The 23,402-nt window shown below is 35.5% G+C and overlaps 1 protein-coding gene across 10 annotated transcripts in view; it reads left to right on the plus strand.

Annotated features, from left to right (window-relative positions):
- The window catches only part of adgrb2 (adhesion G protein-coupled receptor B2), a 1,037,854-nt gene extending 1,018,643 nt beyond the window's left edge, over positions 1-19,211 (plus strand). For 8 of the 10 annotated variants that reach the window (XM_039740904.1, XM_039740906.1, XM_039740907.1 and 5 more), the window contains 2 exons: positions 14,029-14,082; positions 18,373-19,211. In XM_039740904.1, coding sequence (XP_039596838.1) covers positions 14,029-14,082; positions 18,373-18,543 — 225 coding nt within the window. In that variant the 3' untranslated portion in view covers positions 18,544-19,211. Of the gene's footprint in view, positions 1-8,981; positions 9,034-14,028; positions 14,083-18,372 lie in introns of all 10 variants that reach the window. The other 2 variants (XM_039740908.1, XM_039740905.1) reach the window with 2 other exon arrangements.
- The last annotated feature ends 4,191 nt before the right edge of the window (positions 19,212-23,402 follow it).

The raw sequence follows: 23,402 nt of genomic DNA on the forward strand, positions 1-23,402 counted from the left end.
TATTTTTATTTGGAGTAGTGGATTCTCTGCATCACATGCAATTATGATGTTCCTTTTTTATATTACACATGGCCCAGTAGGAGAAGATTTAAGGACTTGTTCAAGACAAAGCTGAATTAGTTAATGCCGGTAAACTCTCCTGGAGGAGACGTAAATGTTTCCTATGAATAGATTGTTCTGTTACATGTAGGTCTGCATGTTGTTTTCACTAGAAAAAGAAGATGAAAAGTGAAGTGGCCTCTTTGATCAAAAATATTTTGACTGTATCTGGTTATCTCTGTTTTTAGGGTAACAGAAACACAGTTTCATTCTCTTGACATCCATTACAGCATTTGTTACTGAGATCTTTTTTTATCTCTATAGTGGACTATACACTTGTGAGTAACACTTGTCACTTGTGATGACTGAGCCCCATTAACCAAATGAGCTCTTTATCAGAACAAATTCTGCAGTAAATATACATATTGCATATGCTTTAAATAAGCGTAAGATTTAATTTACAAATATCTATATTACATTTCATAACACATTTAAGAAGTACAATTGAAAAATGTCACTATAAGAGCCCCAAAGCTACCCGCCCCAAGTGAAAATGAGGGATGTTTTCAAGTGCCCTGAGCCTTACTTTTGATACTGCATGTCAGTTTGAATAGCGAGTGCATGTTGCATTGTCTGTACAACAGCTTGTAATATTGTGTGTATCTTACATGACATCTGTATCTCCTTTCCTTCATTTGACTGACAACATAGATTGGGAAAAATCAGAATGACAGCTCAAGGCTATCTGCTTATCAGACCCGTAAGAGTTGAAATGCTTGACATGTCTTATTTTTGTTTTGGCAATCCACCATATTATTTACTTATGTTGGTAATAATTTACAAATTTATATGTGATGATAAAGTGGGACCCAACAAGATGCAAAACAGTGTACATTTATTTATCTATAAATTATCTAACAGTTGTAATATTTTCTTTGAATTTTGATGTACTCATTTTATTATATTGGAGGATAAATATATAAATGCATTGACTGACTTTCTTCTGTTCTCTCAATCAGAATTTGACCTAGAACTTTCTAGATAACTAAAAGTATCTATCCATCATTCTGCACAAGTTCAGCAAGACTTTTCATATCCAGTTGTATTTCAAAAAATGAGAATTTCGTGAAATTTGTTTTCGTAATTTATTTCAGAAAGGTAAACCTTCATATATGCTATATTCATTACACGTTAAATGAAATATTTCAAGCCTTTTTTTATTTTAATGTTCACAATTATGGCAGAAAGCAGAAATCCCATATTTCAAATTATTAGAATATTATCTACGATCAATCAAAAAAGGGTTCACAATACAGAAATATCCAACTTCTGAAAAGTATGATACTTTATACAGTCAACACTTGGTTGGAGCCTCTTTACCATGAATTACTACATCAACGTGACGTGGCATGGAGGCTACCAACATGTGGCACTGCTGAGGTGTTATTGAAGCCCAGGTTGCTTTGATGGTGGCCTTCAGCTCGTATGTATTTTTGGGTCGGATGAGTCTCATTTTCCACTTTACAATACTCCATAGATTGGGTTCAGGTCAGGTGAGTTTGCTGTCCAATCAAGTACAGTAATAGCACAGTGGACCAACACCAGCAGTTGAACTGGCAGCCCAAATCATCACAGATTTAGAAAACCTCACACTGGACTTCAAACACCTTCGATTATATGCCTCTCCTGACTCTAGGACCTTGATTTCCAAAGGAAACCCAAAATTTACTTTTGTCTGAAAGAGGAATGTGGGCAACTGAGCAACACCCAGTTCTTTTTTTCCTTAGCCAGTTAAGATGCTTCTGATGTTGTCTCTGGTTTAGAAGTGGCTTGATATTAGGAATGCAACAGTTTTAGCCCATTTCTGAAGATGTCTGTGCGTGGTGGCTCTTGAAGCACTGACTCCAGCCTCTGTCCACTCCTTGTGAAGCTCTCCCAAATTCTTGAATCAACTTTTCTTGACACTCATCTGAAGGCTGTGGTCATCCCTTTTGCTTGTGCATTTTTCCCTACACTCCTCCCTTCAAGTTGACTTTCCACTAATATGCTTCGATAAAGCACTTTGCAAACAGCCAGCCTTTTCAGCACTGACCTTCTGTGGCTTATCCTTACTGTGAAGGGTGTCGATGATCATCTTCTGGACAACTGTCAAGTCAGCAGTCTTTCCCATGATTGTGGTTACGTGTACTGACCTAAACATAGTGTTATACAGAATTTATACTGTTTGAATAGCAATTTACTCAAACTCAAAATGAGATATTTTAATAATTTGAGAAGTGGTTTTATGATTTTCATGAGCCATCTACCATAATAATCAACATTAAAACAAAAAAGGCATGAAATATTTCACTTTTCATGTAATGAATATAGCATATATGAAGGGTTACCGTTTTGAAATAAATTACAAAAACAAATGACCTCTTTTAAAATATTCAAATTTTCTGAGATGCACCTGTATTTGGTCAGTCTTTGTATGCATTAACAGACTAGATCTCCTGTTTTTGAATGCATCACAAAGTTTCTTGACAGCCCAGAAGAATGATAATTGAAACAGGGGCTCAGCTTGTCTGTTTCTTAGTGATTATACCAACATATTGAGGAGGAGCTGCCAATCACGATGAAAGTATTCTGATAAACTCCAAAAATGTGCATATTAGTGTGACTTGCAAATAAAATTGGTCTGATATGATGATTGTAGGCATGCCGTGCAATGGGATTGCTATAATGTTCAGGTCTGGTTGGCATCCGTTGCTGCTGGATAAGTTCCAGCTTTTTGCTACCGTGAAATGCAGAGAATGAGTTTAGAAAATGTAGGGATGAATGGTAGATTTTGTGCTGAGTAGAAAAGCCAAAAAATGACACAGTATTACCAGACAGGCTTAGTTCACTCACTTTTTTAACATAACAGCTCACAGTTTTAATGTCTGAATTGATATTACAACACATAGAGTTCAGAATCCATCTCTGGGTTAAAAAAACTGACTTCATTGCTAACATTTCTGTTTGTAAATAAGAGAGGACTCCTGATTTTAATCAAGTTCCTAGTTCAGCTATATTTCTTATTGGCCCATTTGCATACTCTTCATATGAAGTAAGAACTTTTCTAAGTATTTAAAAAAATAAATTGAATTAGGGGAGCTCCAGATCTGCCAGTTCATAGCTCTGACATTACAATTATCCATGTATGCAGCATTTTCTCATTCACGCCTACATTTATAGTTGCCAACTACTTGCCTTTTAAAAGGTATTTGTAAGTTTGTTTAGAAGCAGTACACATTTCCACTGATTTTCAGGCTTCAGATCTGTTTCAATCCACAGACTGATTGCAAAACACAGAAACATAATGTTTGATTAAGCAAGGACTTCAGTGGGGATTTAAAATTTCAAAAAGAAATTGATTGCAATTGAATGCTACTGGCAATGTGGCTCCCCAGGATTAGTATTGCTTACCCTGGATATAGACATTATTGAAAACACTTTTTGTTATCTACTACTGCCTAACAAGTTCTACAATTTAATCCCCAAAAAACTACAGGCAACAGCAGGGGATTACTTCACCATTATCCTCTCTCAGCCATTGGTAACATAAATGTTTCAAGCAGGACCAGCATGTCACCAGAGACTATACTCCACAGTCCAACTGCCATGAGTATGCTGGAAGTCAGCAGAGAATAATCACTTTTCAATTTATATTGTACCTCTTTTACCAAATACCACAAAGGATTCTTTATTATTTATTTTTGTATATAGCACACCTTTCACACATTCAGGATTGCTAACACCTAAACAGCAAACACCACAAAGTATGCGCATACAAAGAAATTAGCTTCTTAAAGATCCTAATAATAATAATAATAATAAACCAAACAATAGAATTTAATTCAAAGTGTACACAAGAAAAATAGTGGCACTGCTAATAAGCACAGGTTTTCCCCACAATCTTAATTTGTGAATATATTTGCAGAATTTAGTACAGCAGTCTTTGAGATAATAATGAAGAATTAATGGCAGGCATATTTTGATTTCTGTTTAAGAAAATTAGTGTTTTTAAAGGAAGGTCATTTTCTTGGGGTGTTAGCTGTCTGTACAATGCCAACTATTGGATCATGTCTATTTTAGCACTGAGTTACCGAAGAAATAGCCCCTAGTTTCCAGATAAAACAATTATTTTAGGGATTATACAAGTGGCATCCATGCTAATTTCCATGAATTCTCCCTGGAGCACTCTCATCTACTTAATATTTGCTATGCAGGTGTCTCCAAGAAGGAACAGAGACGTTAAAAAAAGGAAAGTGGCCTACATTTATCAAGAGAGTCAAAGTAAGCATTCTGAGCCCCCATCAAGGAACTCTGTCTTTCAGAGTTGTAACAAAGTCACACATTTTGTTGACTTGTTACCAGTTGAATAAGCCCCTTGTAAATGTTGGAAATGCTTTACTTAGCATAGCGCTTAGCTTTGTAGTTACTGTAAATTAGTTTCCAGTGTTGTGTTAAGCACTTCCCATTGAATTGTGTTCTGCCTTCAGTTTATACATTTGTTCTGCATCTCTACTACTCAAATAAAAGCACAAAACTGCTAAATGTTATTTGCATTATGTGTGTGTGTAAGTGTTCTTCAACTGGATTTATGGTTTTAAAATCATAGTACTTTATGCATTTAAGAACAGTGTCAACGGCTTTGCCAAGTCCATTTTACAGATACTGTTAGGAAATCACCTGCCACAATGACCAGGCTCCCAATGGGAGGGAGGTACCTTTGAGATTCTTCTTATTTTCTCTTTATGAATAAAATCTGTGTCATAATTTCCTCAGATTATCACTCACACAGCTGGCAATCATTTCTCAATCTTTCCGTTGAACAAATAAGGTATTTTCTCTTTCACGCCTACTGTAAAAATGTTTTAGGCCATGAATTTCTCTGAGGACTAATCACAAGCCTGAAGTCAAAAATATAAAATGCCATAAGAATTTAAATCTGCAATGGAATTCAGTAACTGAAATAGACAGACAGGGAAAACAGTGATGGACGTTCAGCCTCTGGATCAAGTCAAAATAATATCATGACTGTGCTAAGGGAAAGGCTTCCAGCTAGTGCCAAAACAATTAAAATACTCTAGATAAGTTCCAAGAGAGCAGATGATCTGTTTGATAGGACGTCACCAAACAGGCAGTATCATGGAATGGGCGAGTAGGCACCTACTGAGGGTGCTGCAATTTTTAGGGAGGTCTGTTATTGGTATTTAAGTGGTAAGCAGAGTTAAGTGGGTACAAGTCAACATACAACTTTGCATGGGAAGCCAGCCTCATACATATTTGACAATACATTGTTCCAAAATAAAATGGATTTGGTTATAAAATGTCCACATCAGCAAGACATTTGTTAAAGTATACGAGTTAAAAGTCTTAACGACTTAAAGTATACCAGTGTAATGTGTTTAATGGAAGTGCACAATCTCAGAGATGTGCAATTAGTATACACTCAATTTGTATTATTAACTGTTTTTTTTAACCGAACTATTATTGATTAGTTTATTAGTATAACAACTAAAATTTGACCTAACGCACATATGACACATATTTGAATGATACAGGAGCAAATGCAGTACCGTCTCTAGTTACGACTAATTTCCGTACTTACAGTCAGTCCAAATTAATGACACACTCCCAACAGCAAAATCTGATCTGTTATGTTTGGTAACTTGAAAACAAGTTACCTAACAAAAGATGTTTTATAGGAATTCAGAAATAATCTTTATGCTGATTGCATAACGGTAGTCTTAAAGTTGGGACAAATATATAAAAGTAGACAAAGATTTGGAGAATTAAAGTATCAGGTGAATGCCATTTGAAATTTGAAGTTGTCTTACCTGTGGATTAAATATTATGATTTAGGAAATGCTCTTAATCAGTTAATGTCTCCTTTATAGTCTCATAACAGCAGTCATAAACAGGACAAAGAGATTTTCGGATAAACCTGCTTTAAAAGGTATTTTCTATAATGGCAGCTTTAAACAGTTTGTGTAAATGAAAATATTGGAAATTATATTGATATGTAATAATTCATGTGGCAAAGACATAGTATATATTTTTCAGTTAAAGGACGCAAACTGTACATGGATTCATTTAGTACAAGCACCTAGTAAGATAAATCAGGTATTACACAATGAGCATATAGTTAATCATAAACTCCTTGATAATATCCCCTAAAGAAAAGAAAATGTTTCCCATTTGTAATTACCATGTGGGGAAATCCTCCTCTTTCCAACACACAAAATTCAGAATCTGAGCTGTATATATTTTGTAAAATAAAATGACGTAAATTTGAGGCTAAACTAAAATTTTAAAAATCTAAATGTAAGGCTTTCTAATTTGCATTAACATATCAAGCCATACTATTTTTAATGCATTAAAGAAATGTATATAAAATGAAAAAGACACACAGAAAAACTATCTGTAATACCTTGTTAAAACCTCTAATACGATATCACCTTTAGTTTTACTTACTAATAACTCAGTGCTTAACCATTTAAGAGCAGAAAAAAGTGGTCCTTTAGGGCATTTTTAAATTCCTGGGAGTGGTACACCAGGACAAAAGACTAAGAAAACCCTGCTTTAGTTTGTTAAGGACAAGTTATTATGAAAATGTAAATTTCTTAATTATGGTAACCTGTGTTATAGTGTGATAAGTAGCATTGTAAATTTAAGGCCTATAACTAATTAGAATTTATCATAAAAAAATCATGTTTCTATGACAGAATCTGGCTAAGTTCTGCACTCATAAGGTTTAATTTATTTTCTGCCTCCTTTACACTTTTCTTCTGAGTATCCTGCTGAACCAACTAGCATCACTACTCACAACCATCTTTATAAAACTGCCATTACTGGCTAAAGACAATGGCGGCTAGGAAAATTTGGGGCCATAAGTTAAAGGGCATAGCTCTGATATTTTAGGATGTACTGGATATGAAGGGCAAGTATTATGTACAGGTTAGTCAGAATCTATATTTGAATATGACATATTATTACTAAATTATTACTAATACATGAAAACGTATCTGTTTAATTGATGTGTTTACATAGATTGCTGTAGACATGGAACACACATGAAATGCATGTATTCCAAATAACGATATATTATTTACCCTCTACAACTCTCGTCAACTGACACGTAGGTAAACAGATTTGAGCTGAGAGAACTTTCTGCCCTTTCTGCGTTGGTGGGGGGATGGGACAGCAGGCTGCTTGTGCTTATCGACACTTTAACAACACAAAAGATGCTGACGGAGAGGTGCGAATGAATTTAAGTTTTTTTGTAGGCTTTGGTAATTTTAGCCTTAAAGCTGAAGGTATATAACTGACACTGTGATTTCAAAAAGCAGTATGACATGTGGTGCCAGGGAAAAAATACTACAGCAAGCGCAAGGAAGAGTTGTACCAATGTGCAGAGCTTGGAGCGTATAGTGTGGCAGTAGTAATAGGTAGACACTGGCATGCACAATGTTGTTTTTTTTGCCCTGCTGGTTTTACTGTATATATAGAATACCTGTCAAAATAACAAGAAGAGTGCAGAACACATGTTTTGCCCTAATAGGGGTTCATCAGGTGTACACACCTTTGCTTCCCCTGCAGGTAACTGAGGTGATAGAAAATAACTCACAAAAACATATGTTGATGAGATATGACATTTAAGGCATTATTTTTCAACTCTTGTGTGTGTGTGTGTGTGTATGCAGTGTATATTATATATACTATATATATATACTATATGAACATCACACATTTCTTTTTGTGTAGTTAAAATTAAACTGTGTGAGTTCAAATTGATTAATTAAACTGCCTGAATTGTTGTTTCAAAATAAATACTGTGATGTAGAAATATATTTCCAGAGTGTCTGCAGATGGTGTTCACTACAAAACATAGTAAAATAAGGCAAAAGCCAAATCTCCATAGAATAACATTTTTCATATTTTGTGTTTAATAGAGTATAACATGCAGTGTTGTATTTTTGCCACAGTGCTTTCCATAATAAAACATAAATTTAGGAATTAAACTTACTAAAAGGAAGAAAGATTCCATGAAAAGGGAAGTATGATGCCACAGTGAATCCTGTGTCCTAAATTTGAAGTTTGTGTCAAGCTGTGGACGTTCTCCCTGTGTCTTTGTGGACTTTACCCCAAGACTATTTCCTGTCTTGCTTCTGTCAGAACAGACTCCAACCCCCCACTAAACTGAATTGGGGTAAATAGGTTGGAGAGTGGTTAAATGAATTTATTTCTTTCAAAACAGGACCTTCAATTAACAGCACCTTAGTATATGAACTACATGGCATTTGAAGCTTTTGGTGTTAATGTATCAAATTATTATTGCTAATTAAACTGCTGCTAATACTGTAAACCTTTTAATCATTCCAGTAGCCTCAGTAGGTATTGTACTGCTGGTCCATTCCTATGGGTTCATGAAAACGGATAACTTCTATTCCTTATTCCTTAAAGAGATATCAAATTGACTAAGCAAAAGAGTGCCAGATCTACTGCACATTTCAGGTCCAATTGTGCAAATGAATGAAAAAAAAAATTGCTGCTCAAATAATTATTATTCAAAGTATATTTTTATCTTAATTTTATATAAATGAAGTTGCACAAATTGAATATTCACCACATGCATTTGCTATATGTGGTAACACATTCCAAGGTGCTGCATTTTTGTGCACTCAGTAGTGATAGTAGGTTTTTTGGACAGGAGATTCTTTCTCATTTCGTAAGAGGACTTGACAAAGCCTAGTCATATTAAGCCATTACAATGATAGTGCTTGATCATTCTGATGTATTTGTCTACTTTAACTTTCTCAATCTTCACCTATCAATGCATACATTTATATGTGTACATATGCATGTTTGTATATACCATGTATTTCCTTCAAAATGCATGTTTTCTGTCATAGTTTGACTATAGCCAGGCAGTCAGCCGAGGCACTGGAGGCAATCCTGAGACAGGTAAAAGAGGAATCGACAAGCAGACCTGCAAACCTTTCTTACAGAACTGGGCACATAATATTTAGTAATAATGGCAGCTAAACCAACATTTGTCTAAGGCATTTGAAATTCAATGTGTCCATGTCATCTACTGCTTACATCTAGCCTATGGTAATTACTTCTAGTGCTCTGCGCTGTCAACAAACATAACTACTACAGTATTTTATAATGTGTGTGCAAGAATTTCAGATAAATATCTTGTGAAAGCAACCCAAGTGAGTATTGCTATGATTCAAAATAAAATTATACTAACATTCAGCCTTAATATATTTTTTTGTTAGCAACTATTCCTCACATTTGATGTTGTAGGATATTTTCAATAATATTTTTTCTATAATCATAATTTTCCAAAACCAACAACTAAAAACCACCAACCCTCCAATATTGGATTTTACTGCCACTGACATCAATCTGTGAACACACACTCGTAGAGCAGACGTTTTTATGACTGATGACTATCAACCCCAGTTCTATCCAGGCCATTTCTCTCCCTCCAGTTAATGACAGTAACGCTTCCACATGTGCAATAACTACAACTGTAAGGGTGAGCCAATTGTCAGTTCAATGTTGGGGTGTCTTGTTACTAGATTTTCATATACTCTTTATGATCAAGTTAATTCCCTCAGAATCACCTAATTGACTGCTAATGGGTGTGTACATAAGTCTTTCTTGGTTTGGAACTGTGTCACTATATAGAATAGAATTTCCACATTTTGCCCATTTATTGTAAATAAAACAGGTACAGAAATTTGACGGATGGACTGGTGACTTTCTGTAGTGATTGCTGTACAGTCTGTGTATTAAAAAGTCCAAATACTGTAGTTTGTCTTATTTTTTTCCCTTAGCCTAGTCTAGCTGAAGCCAGGCATATGATGTATAAATCTGGAGACAACCATAAATGAGTAAGAAAAAACGACTCACTGAGTGTCACATTTCTAAACCAATCCAGCACTTCATGAAAGCAGCACTCAAAATAGGGGCCGTGATTTAGAACTGCAAATATCAGAGATGTTCTTGTTAATGTGGTCTGACAGACAGCAAGTCTACTGTCGAAATGTCTCCTAAAAAAACCTTATTACATAAATAATTGTGTCCATGTTAAAAATAAACATAAACTGATTCAAAGTAAAAACTCTTTTGTAGCATCAGATTATATATCGGCTTTAGACGACATCAATAGTAAACCAGAATGATATATTGTTGTAAATGCAATGTGTGCTCTCTGTTATTCAGTGTTATGACAGTAGTGTAGGAGTCCATGTAAGCTTGAAAGAATTGACAGCTCTATTCATGAAAGTATGAACAGCAGAATATGCATTTGAACTAAATACAGTGTCACACCTGTCAAAAGGACTGATGTTAAGAGAGCTGGTAACAACAAGCCATGGTTAATGCACTCGAATCAACAAATCTGCCAAACAACACTAGAAGACCATAGACAAGGCTTCACAGCACCCACATTTTGCCTGCATGTCTAAATGAACAACTAAAGAAATGTAACAGTACTGTCAGATTGGAAATGTAACCATGCCATCACAAAATAGCCACCATCTTTTAAAGCGTTATAAAGTCGACCCCCAAAATTCACGGGGCTACGTTCCTAGAGCACCTGTGAATTGTGAAAAAACTCAAATTTTGGAAGTGGTCAAAAAAATGCCTATAAATGCCTATTTTTTCAGTTTAAACCCTAAATATGCCCCCAACACACTTTAATTTAATTTCAAACTCAGCTTAATACATTACCCTAAAAAAAAGAATGTAAAGGTAAATCCATATACTGTACAGTACTATACTGCTATGTCTCCCGCAGTGCTAGAATGTAAAATACTGATGTTACCCCTATATGTACTGTAATTCATGCTGTAATTCGTGCTGTCGTTTTCTTTGGTATAAGTAGGGTAAATACAGTAATAATTTAATGTAATAAAAATACAGTAAAATCTTATGAGTACTCACCAATAATGAATGATATTGATTGAAGATGATGATGAATTAACTGTGCAGTACGATAAAGGTATGTAATGAGGATAATGACTGCATATAAAAGCAGAGGATTTACAGCTCGCCGGGTGGCATCTCTTATTCAGGTGCTTCAGGAGGAGTCGTATCTTCTGACAGGTCTTCTTCTGGTGGGGTTTTGTGCTGGGTTTTCTTCATAGGTTTCAGGAACATTGTGATGAGAAGTTGCTGTCGTTGTTTCTTCATGGTGGTGAGAGCGTTTTATATGTCTGAATGGCAGCATTGATGCCATTATTAACTTTGAGAGCCTGAACCATATAGGGATCCCATGCTTAGGTTCATTGCCAGAAGCGTTAGAAGGTGCAGAACATTTGGGTGGCATCTTAGGGCTTTAAAAAGAACAAAACGGAAAACACGAAAACACTCAGCGAAACACTCGAGATAGCTACACGTGTTAAACTGTTATGATGCATGAATGCTGGGCTACATCTGCCTCTGAGTACAGGGGTACAGTATTTCACCATCCCAAGCCACATTTTCCTCTACGGTTGCTTTGTGTTCTCTCTAAAGTACTAAAAAATGTATGCAGTATTATATTTTATATGGAAATTTAGCTGAATTTACTTTAATGTGTACAGTATATTACAAAATTAGTAAATTATGTTGTTCTTAATAATTTAGTGTTTAATCACATGAAAAAATATATATTTCTACAAAAAAGCCATAAAAAAATTCTGCAGGATATTTGCGGTTTCTGCAAAACATTATTTGTTAGGTTCTAATGAAAAATCTGCAAATGACTGAGACCGGGAACTCTGAACCGTGACTTTGTGGGGGTCAACTGTATATGCTGTTATGTCAAATAAAGATGACAGAAAAATATCATGGCAACCAGAGGCACTTCTCAAATGTCTGGAGCCCAGTAGCTGTGGTGGTCTGTCTGTCTCCACTTTCGCAGTGCTCATTACTACAAGCAAATTAATTATTAAATGTCAGTTACCTTGTGCAACTGAGCTCCTGATTGGCTTAGAGCAATTTTTACTCTATAATATTCTCTTAGCATCCATTCATTTTTCAGTATATTTTGCTCTCTCCCTCAAACGCCTGTCAGAGGTTTAAAATGCAGGGAATGAAGAAATGTAGGGCAGGTGTTTTAAGAAGAAACTCTGTGAGTGTGGCTTTTGCAGCACAATATTTTAAACGCTATTCATTACACACTTTTTAACTGGTTGTCCCCAGATGTATATTCTCCTTTAAAAACGATAGCTGGCTGCAGGAGACTACCCATAGCCTCCTCTTTTATGTAAAAATTTCAACTTACTTTTGGACTTAGCAATTAGATTAACTGTGCAGTATAATTCCACCAGTGCTCCAAAGTAACTTCAGTTCTCATAGGTATACTAGCAGTCCATTTTTAGAACCTAATTGATAACAACACAAGACCATCACAGACCCCACCAGTCCACTGTAGAGTAGCCTATTCACCTAAGATGTATGTCTTGGTGGAGGAAATCAGATTACCCAGAGGAAACCAGCATGTTGTGAAAAACAATACAGTTTTGTGGAATTATGATGCAGCAGCACTAACTACCTCACAGATATGATGCTTCCTTATAAAACATTTTTATTTATATATATACTCAAACATATTGTGTAATTTTGTTTTACTTCTGAGTATCTTTTTATTGATTAACAGAAGCATGATTCCTCTAAGGAACCTATGTTTGCCAATAAAGATATTTATAAAACATTTATTTTTTTTTTGTCCAGGGTAACTATTTTGCTTGGATAGCTTGGCCTGTTATTTATATATACATGCTCATTAATTACATTAGTTTAACAATTTCTTCAGTTAAATGTTTATTTTATACACACTGTTCCTTCATTAAAATCTTCACATGCATAAAATACAAAAAAAATGTTAGGAGTAGATTAATATATGTGCAGTATAATATAAGATTCCATTTTATTGTATTGATTAATGGATACATAATTACTAGATAGTATGTGCCCTTTATCAGGATGTGTGACTGATAACTATACACAGAGATTACACACTAGTATAAAACATGCTATCCTTCTGTGAATATCATAGAGTTAGAATGTTTAGCAAAAAATACCATGCAAATTGGTATTTTTTAAGCTTTATTAAAGCCGTCCTTCCCATCCTTTTAGATGATTTTACCTGATAGTCTCCTTTTAGTTATTTAGTGCATCTCTGAATTATTGTTGAGTTCCATATGCATGGGGAGTTCTAGAGACAATGTAGATACCCTAAAGAGCAAAGAGTACAAAAATGGCATTTGTGTTTAACATACTTTTTCATATTTGACAATATTTGTAGCTTTGCAGCTTTTATTCTTTTATTTATATATTTTCAACAATGTAAGTGTTCTAGATAAATATTTTCTTTGTAAAACTAGCAAAACCCATTTGTCATGCTGAAAATAAAAATATTGAAGTCATATGATAAAGATCTGCAAAGAATAATAAATACAAAGTAACAAAATTATAAATTAAATTACATTGGCACTGCCTAGGCAGCTACTGCATTAATATTCTAGAAGAAGAGATAACTGCTGCATGAGTGTGATTTCTGAACTCATTGCTCTTATCTCATGATTCGTCATTACAATCCGAGCTCAGTCAGCTAACCAAGGGATTCTGAAACCCACCACTAAGTAGCTAATATTAAGTGGCATACTTTGGTAGCCAGGACAATAAGAGGTCTAAAAAGATATAGTTGTGAAACTTGAATTATTAAAGCCTGTGGTCCTTTTTGATTATTTATTTAGTGGACATACTGCAGAGGAGGACATCTTCCATTGTTTTATTCGTCAAGACTATTTGATTATTGCAAGATAGTGTTCTAGCTGGGCATGTAGTGGTCAAAGGACCAAAAGGTTGTGGTTTCAGGATACTTTGGCAGACATTCCAACTATTCACAAGACATTGGGTACGATATTGATGTAAAATCTTTTCTTTTCAACGCAACAGAGAGAAAAGCGATGGAGCATTTCGTCAGCAGGAGGTGAAAAAAACTCTTCAAGTGTAAGTACTGCACTTTCAGGTACTGTATCTATCAGCGTCATATTTAGTGAATATTTGCGCAAAGTAAGGCAGACTTGTGCGATGTTCTAAACATAGTTCATAAATACATGAACAAAGATTACATGTTAACCTTTAAAAAACTGGTTTATAGCTATTATTTTTTCTGGGTATTGACCATATCATAGTAGTCATACAACCATTAGTTTTCTGCTTTCTCCTTTATGAAGTACCAGGGCACCCACACGTACTGTACACACATCAGATCGTTTAAAATTACCAATCAACCGAACCATAGTCCATACTGTGAGGCAGGCCTGAGATTCAAAATGTATTAATGGGACTCTGTAATGCAAAAGTTATTAACAGTTCAAGGAAAAGATATTACTCATTAATCCTTTACTGTCCTCTTATTATGGAATCTACTATCTCTAGATGGGTGAAGATTTAGCAATAATGTAGCATCTCAATAAAGAATCTAATTTGGACAAGCAAAGGTGTTTTGGGGATGTACATTATGTAGGATTTGCAGATCCAGGACACATGGCAGAATTAGTGCTAGGTTTAGGTTGAGGGTCATGTGTCTTTGTTGATCTCAGAGTTCCCAGCAAATACCCAAATGCACAGCCATAGTGCTACAGAGAATATATAGATTGGTCCATACAGTATGCTGCCAATATACTCTGTCTGGGAAAAGTGCAGGGAAAGTGAAGTCCAGCATATTCTATGAAATTTCAAAGTACTATTTTTAAATTTTTTTTTTTTGTTTTAGTTATAACCATTGCTAATGAGGAAAAGAAAAAAATGCGGAAGGTTACTGAGATTAACGAAAAAAATATGTGTAATATAACAAAAATAAATTCCATCCCCATTTGAAACACAGTATGTGTTTCATAGCTTTAGTCTAATGCAGCTCTCTTCTAATTAGACGACAAGCATTTCAGTGTTAGTTGCTGTCACTTCACAGTAAGCTGCCAATCTGCTCTGAGTAATGGAGCTTAGTAAAAAATAACAGATTTTTTCAAAGAATGAATAGTTAAGTGATATAAGTCTGTAAGTTAGTATAATAAGAATAGTAAATAAATAGTATGTTTTATTTTCCACAATTTATCTGTAAGTACAGTAAACATTCAAAAGCAGATATTAAATTCAATGATCAATTGCAATTTGAGTTTTTCTTTAATGTTATTCAATCACAGACTCTCGCCAGATCATTGATTTAGTTCACTAAGTTATAATTGAGTATAGGGAAATATGAGTGTCTCACGGTGGCGCAGTGGGTAGAGCTGCTGCCTCGCAGTTAGGAGACCCGGGTTTGCTTCCTGGGTCCTCCCTGCGTGGAGTTTGCATGTTCTCCCCGTGTCTGCGTGGGTTTCCTCCGGGCACTCCGGTTTCCTCCCACAGTCCAAAGACATGCAGGTTAGGTGGATTGGCGATTCTAAATTGGCCCTAGTGTGTGGGTGTGTTTGTGTGTGTACTGCAGTGGGTTGGCACCCTGCCTGGGATTGGTTCCTGCCTTGTGCCCTGGGATTGGCTCCAGCAGACCCCCGTGACCCTGTGTTCAGATTCAGCGGGTTGGAAAATGGATGGATGGATGGATGAGTGTCTCCTCCCTTCTAATTCTCCAAAATCTCATCGTGCTACCTGCTACAGTTAGTGTTATGCTCCAATGTTAGTTACTTTTTGTTTTTATTATTGAAAGCCAATTCTTTTCAAATGCTGAATAGTGAGGTTATTGCCAAACCATAGAGTATTAGGTTTTGATGGTACAATTGTTAATGTTATAGTATATACAACATATTACAACTGCACAATGAACAAATCTAACAAGTTTTCAATAGTATTTCATGAGTGTTAAATAAAAACAGAAGGGGCAATCACCTGTTTAATTGACTATCATGGGAAACTTACTGTCAAACCGTGTCTGCTCCTAAGAGGGCAAGAAAAGAAGAAGAAAAATGTCTGGGAATCACTGCCACATGAGGCTTTTCTTTCTAAAATCTCTAGGAGGTTCCTCAAAGGACAATGTAAAAGGGAGGGTGCAAGTTGTTTAAACTTTTCAATTTAAAAGATATGGCATTGCTCCTTTTAAGCTGTTAAATTGAGGGTTTTCTGCATACATGTGTTGCACAGTCAGTTCACTATGCTCAGCCAAATATGAATGGCAGTAGCACTGTAATGATGGCACGGTATATAGATAAATCACCTTGAATTTCTGAAAAATGCATGATGGGTTCATACACCCACATCCAAGAATTATGTTATCAGTAGAAAGAAAAACAAGAGAGATAATGATGCCTGCCTCTATATCTGCTGCAATTCTCAATAAGATTCACTGTTTGCCAGCTAAGGTTCTTCTGACATTTTTCCTTAGCAGCTCTCAATGCTACAAGGAGCATTTTTACTATAAATCTAAGCTCCCATGTCCTCGAATTTGAGTTACTATTTGTAAATATACAAGAGGGGAGAAGCTGTTAAAAAAATTAGGGTACCAACAATAATCCCACTTAATTGAGAAACTGTGTAGTGTATCGCCATGCTCCCTGTTGGCCTTTAAGCTGACAAAGACATCCTGTTTTCCAATGTCCTTTCAAATGGCACACCAGATCTTCCTCTTCCATTTTTACAATGCTCTGTTTCTAGGGATGGGAAAGGAAACCATGTAAGTGCATGTTGGTTAAATATAAGGCTTGACTTCCACTGTCTTGCCTGTAGGGCTTGTTGTGTTCCTAATTATGAAAACCCCAATGTGGATTGGAGCTACGAGCCACTGTTGGCATCCCACTTCTAAGACAATGGAATCTCCATCTCTGGCCAGCACAGATCCCTCTAAACAATAAAACAATTTTTTTCCTTTTAGATTGTGAACCTTTCTCCTGTGCCCTCGTCCCGTACTCTAACAATGGCATATGACCTGTATATTCAAGGCCATTCTCCCTAGCTGCTTTGCTGCACTTTCCAACCTTGATCTATGCATTGTGAGAGTGACATTGACAACCAGGGCTTCAGAAGACATTTCACTACAAGAAACACCCTCATATCTTGTTTCTCCTCGTATACTCCTCTTAAATTTTGTAACCTTTACTTTTTCAGTGCTTTTTGATTAATAGTGTTCAGCACAATTGCTCAAATGAGAATATTACTGTCTCTTTTGTTACAAAGACAAGACAATTTACCTGCATGCCAACTTCCACCGTCCATTTCTCATTCCATTCTTTGAAGGTGCCATTCTGCCATTATCAGTATCCGCACAAATGTCGTTTACACTGTTTGTGTTAATTGCTTATGTTCAGCTGTCTAATGTATGTCACTGAAAGAACAATTGAAACCTTTTTTGGTACTCTTGCTCTATTTTTGATGAAGGCTTACATTTTTATTTTACAAATTTCTGTTTTGTTTAACACCTTACTATCACAGATCACTTTACACAATACAAAACCAGTCTCTGTTTAATAGAAAGGAGGAAATATGAGAATGATAAATAATTAACACGGTAATGAAGACAAGTGGAAGAGATGTTACTAACAGTGGTATTACTATATAATTAATATGTTCAGCAGTACATAAAGAGTTATGAAAGCAAACAGACAATAAAGATGCATCTAACCAAATCCGAGGAGCCGTGAGCTGTGTTCTAGAAAGTGTAGAAGTGTGTTTACTCATGTCTTGGTTTTTACAAAGGAGCAGAAGAAATATTAATTGTTGGCCTGACTTTTTTACTAACAGTTCTGAACGCCCTTATTAAAAAGTGCTGGCATCTCCAGGCAAATGACAGTAGCATCACATATTGATTTTTGAAGGGAGTCATGTGTAGTTTGTAAAATGAATTCCATGATGGTGTTGGTGGTGGTGCTCCATGGGTATCATTATATACTCTCTATTTAATACTCATTTCATTTTACTGTACAAGCATAATTTACGTTGCTGTTATTATTGAGGCAGCAGTCCAAACAAGATTCCAAATCAATGGAACCAATGACCAGAATAATTTTCTTAATGTGGTCCTTTTGTAGAATGGCCAGGATTACCAATGAGGACATTTGAGTTTTTCCATGTAATACTAATAAGACAAAGGAGCAGAGCATAGCACAGCTGGGAAGCAGACTTGTCAAACCTATTATCATGTGAAACCTGAAATCACCATATGCAGGATAGCAGGGAGACAGAATAACAACTGCTAACCACTCTATTGCAATCCCCGGCTGACAGATTTACAGAAGTGGGCTGGGAGGACTTGAAGAAAAACGTATGTAGATATGATGTTAGGTTTCGATGTCTTCTTTTCTGTTGCAGGACAAGTCCACTCCAGAGGAGCAGCAGTCATGGGACAGCTTTAAAACGATGACCTTAAACACATCACAGCCCGCACGTAAAGACAAATTGGAAATGCACAGCAGAGACTGGGAAAAGCCCCGTGCAGTCCCCCTGGACACAACAGAAGGGGATTTTCAAACAGAAGTTTAGGATAAAACTTTGATCAAACAATCAAAAAACTGAAGAAATAAAAACTTTTTAACTTCCAATGGGGAGTAGAAAATAAAAGAAAAAACTGCATTCTATATTTTCACACTGACACTTTAACAAAAAAAAAAAAAAACTTTTTAAAATTTCTGAGATGTCTTGTTTTTCTTCTAAATAATTTCTTCACCAGTTTGAAAAAAAAAGAATATTTCTGTACCATTCTTTTCTAGAGCTTTTCTCACTTTAATGTGACACATGTTGAAGCCATTTTAGTTTTACCCATTTTTTATTCCTCTCATAGTGGATGGATTGACATTTTTTATGTTGGGAAGGAGCAATGAACCAACATTAAGAGTTTATTAATAAACAAATTCAGTTCACAGACTCCAAAGGCACTAAAACTTGCTGTTATATGTTCACCATGTCACTTTTTTGGGACTGTTTTTATTTTATATTTTTCCTTAGATTTGGAACTAAACCACAGTAAAAGGGAAATCAATTGTTATTTTGTATCTTTTCCTTTTGACCAATTTATGCAGTTCTTTTACTTGCTATATGAGGTTATGGTTTCTGGGGTTACAGACTTTTCAAATGCCTGAACATTCTAACCTAGTCCAGTTTTAATTGGTATTTTCTTAGGAAAAACACAATTAAACCAATTTGCACTAAAATTGCCAGATTTTCTTCTTAATTCCTCTGGATTGCATATTTAATGGTTATGCTTTGCAGGTATAGCTGCTATATAATTTCTTTCTGATGTTACTTTGTGGAAGTGAAGAAAGATCGATTCAGAAAAGAAAACTAAATTTTAGATACAGTAGCTTGGGCATCGTCCAGTACAAAACACATTCATGTCCTATGGAAGATGAAAGAATCACATATTTTTTCAAGATGTGTTGTACCTTATGCACCATTGATAAGATATAGATTAAGGTTTTCTTATATCATATTTGCATACCACTTATTTTATAATGCAGAGATATTAAACATGAATAAATCAAGCAGCCCATTAGAAATGCCCAATCTTTTTCTCCCAATAGCGAGTTTTTGCACAGTGTGTGTTTTTCATTCATTCCACAAAAGCCCTCTGCAATCCACATACAGTATGTGGGTTCAAGCAGGGAAAGTACTGACAAAATCAATCAGCAGGCAGACACATTTCTTTTTCATTACAATATATAGAAACAGATCTGTCATTATGAATGAAATTAGAGCAACATATGTCAAAGAATGTGAATCATGCTGGTGATTTAAAGGCTAACAGCAACCATAAATGTTGGAATTTACTCAAAATTCCCTCTTAATACCATAAATTATCTCTAAATTTTACAATGTTGCAGGATTCCATAACCTGTTACAACATAAGCCAACCCTGGATGGATGCAATATCTGTTGGGACGTAGCAAGAAAACAACAATCAGACCTGACATGGAGAGCATGTTTCATTCCACCACAGACAAAGACAAAACCAAGATTCAAATCAGGGTTTCTGTTGCTGTGAGGTAGCAGCACATATTTGTGAGCCACAATGACTCCCTTTCCACTCTTACTATTATTTTTGCAATTGGTCATCTCTTGAATTGTACACTAACACAGATTTCTTTATAAATCAAGTAATAAGATTTCACTGTATGATGTATTTAATGTAATGTTATACCTGAACCTAGCAGTACATATAAAAGAGAGTGGGAAGAAAGCACAAACAGAGAGATGAGCACAGAAGTTAGTACACACAATGGCGTAAAAGTTAACACTGCTGCTCACAGTTCCTAGGACCTCGGTGAAATACCAAACTCTGCCACTGTCTATGTGAAACATACATGTTCTCCCAGTGTGTACATGACTTTATTCTAGGTTCATTAGTCTAGTTTGAATGAGCAAGGGTTTGCTCTATGATAGATCTGAATCCCACATAGGATGTTGTGGTGTCTCATGCTCTTGGCCCAGCACATATTACACATCTTGTAGTTCATGACCACGTGAGTAGCAGTGAAATAATGATGTAATATTAACTATGTTAATAGTGCAAAACAAGATTGTTTTTTATAAAAACTATAGCAATGCACACTTTCCTTACACAAATATTGTTCATGTCAGCTCAGAAATTGTAAAAATAAAAGAAAAAATGAAAACTTCTTCAAACAAAAAGAACATCCAAAATCCCCCTCTTCAGCCTTGGCCAATGGCAGCACTTGCGTACTTTCGCTCCCTCATTATTATACACTATGCCTGACCCAGAGCACGTTTCACTGCGTTCTTATCTGATGTAACTCTTTTAGTGCATTGTCCTGGTTCCCAGATCCTCTGGCACCTGCCAGTCCCTTGTGCACACCACTACTGGATTCCAATGGATGTCCTAATCTTCCTTTTCAATCTGTTCAGCAGGTCAGCTACTGATCTGACTCACAGATCCATCAACATCAACCATTCCCATCAGCACAGTGCCACCATGATCGGATTACTGCCCCAAGCTTTCCTGTTTCCTCTGGATTTGGTCAGCAGGTCTACTAATGACCTGAAATGAGTAAGAACAAGCACAAAACACTCCTCTCATTTTCCTCTGTAAAACAATGGTTTTGAAATTAACTGATAAGTTGTTTAAGAGTATTGACATTCAATTGGATAAATGGGGTATATTTTGAAACAGGTACATTTAAAATAAAGTAAATTTCTAATGTGGTATTAATGACGTAAAAGGGTTTTGCTTTAAAACCTGAAGGTGGAAATGAAAAGTTCCAGCTGCACAAGTGCATAACTGAGGAAATGTACAAATAGAAAACTGCAGAGTCTAAGGGTTTAACTAAGCAACCCTGCAAAAGGCTAACATTGCCAAGCACAAAGGTAGTTTCACATTTTCCAGAAAATAATATTCTTTAAGCAACAGATTGCATTAAGGATATTATGAAAGTTTAGAAAAATGATTATAGTGACTAAATTAAGATTGTTATAAACGTTTTAACAATACATTCAGTTATTAAGGGAATTTACAACATATTTCAATTTTGCACAGCCGTGCCAGCTGCTGGCAGATCAGGGGACAGTTCCCCACAGTTTGGTAATTTTCAAGTAAATGTTATTTCTTCACATTCATGTGTTCTAAAGTGAAGCATATTTTGCATATTAACAAAAATAGCCTGCTCTTGTGTTTCATAATGGAGAATAGTGGATCTAAGGTAAAAATAGCCCCAAAACTTACAGAATGCATGCTCTTTGAAGAAGCAACAGACGTGATATAAGAAATCATGCCTTCTGCATTTCTTAGGTATACATGCAGGACCTGATAGTGTGAAGCAGGAGTGACAACTCTGCACTACCACTCTTCCTCTGCCAAAACATCTGTACTAAACTTACTGTACTAGCGTGGAGCAAGTGTCCTTAAGAGGGATGTAACCATGATCCAGAAAGTTAGTGCTCTGGTGGGCAAGTGACATGCTGATGATTCCTAGTGCAAGTGTTCTTTAAATCCAGCCTGTTGAAGTCACAAGGATGTAAACATTCACATTTAGTAATGATGCTCACTTAGCACTGTGCGTTTGTTGCTTGCAAAGGATGAAGATAACAGGCAGAAAGATACTAGAGAAGATAGAAGAGGACACTTTATCATTAAATACTCTGATCAGATGTGCAGTTCTTTGAGTCAACTATAAAATCCTTGCACAAAATATTGTTTAACATAAAGCACAAATCACTTCTTTTGCATTTACCTGACAATTATCTGCAGTAATTCTTCCTAAGAATGGCAGATTTACATTTGATCAATTAAAAAGTTTCCACTTGATGCTCACCAGAACACAATCGTCCCTGAGAATGCCTTTCAAGGTTTGCATAACTGTTACTCATAAAAATGTCAATTTGTGTAAAACTGTAAAATAAAAATATTTGTGTTACACAAAAAGAGCTAGTGTGCACAAGAAAAGAACACATTTTTGTTTATCTTTACATCTGAGATTTTTATATTATCTGTATCTCATAATGAAGTGAAGACTCTTGAGTTAGATATGTTGAGATGTGTGGAGTTCCTCAAAAAAGAGAAAAGAGCAAAATCACAAAACTTTTTATTATTTATATATGCTGCTGAATACCCAGGCTTTTATCGGAACTTTGACTTTTGACACAAAGAAAAACAATATTGCAATAAGTAAGTCTGTCAATCTGCGGTGGGCTGGTGCCCTACCCGGGGTTTGTTTCCTGCCTTGCGCCCTGTGTTGGTTGGGATTGGCTCCAGCAGACCCCCGTGACCCTGTAGTTGCGATATAGCGGGTTGGATAATGGATGGATGGAAGTCTATCAATAACCTTTAATACTTGTAAAAATAACATTATTCTTGTTATAAACTTGGAGTTCAATGCTCTAAAGAACTCTTCCAAAAATGCCCACTGCAGGGATTTACCATCAAACCCCACCTACATATAAAGGGAAACAAAGGATATTTATAAAATTAAAGATTTTTTCTTTAAAAGCATGCTCCTTAATAACAATGAAGCTCTGTAGAGCACAAAAGGTAAAAAAAATTGCTGATAACAATAAGGCAATCCAATGCAAATAAAAGTTCAATACAGTAATCCAGTGAATGGTCAATTGTTCTTGGGTTTAGATGTGTATATAAATACTCGGTAATGATTAAGAATCATATTTCATAGAATTTAACATTTACATAGCAGTCAGCTGGATTAATATTGACTACAGATAGAAATCTTTCATTATATGTGCTTGGTGAAATTAAATTATATTTTTTCTGCTCTCTACAATAATAATGTAAATTACATGATTTGAGAAACATTTTTTGTTATATTTTGTTAAACAAAAAAATAAAGAAAAAAGTCTGACTTAACGTAAGCTGCTCTAATTAAGGGTGTTAATAA

Source organism: Polypterus senegalus, chromosome 17 (assembly GCF_016835505.1).
Source record: "Polypterus senegalus isolate Bchr_013 chromosome 17, ASM1683550v1, whole genome shotgun sequence".
Taxonomy (NCBI): domain Eukaryota; kingdom Metazoa; phylum Chordata; class Cladistia; order Polypteriformes; family Polypteridae; genus Polypterus; species Polypterus senegalus.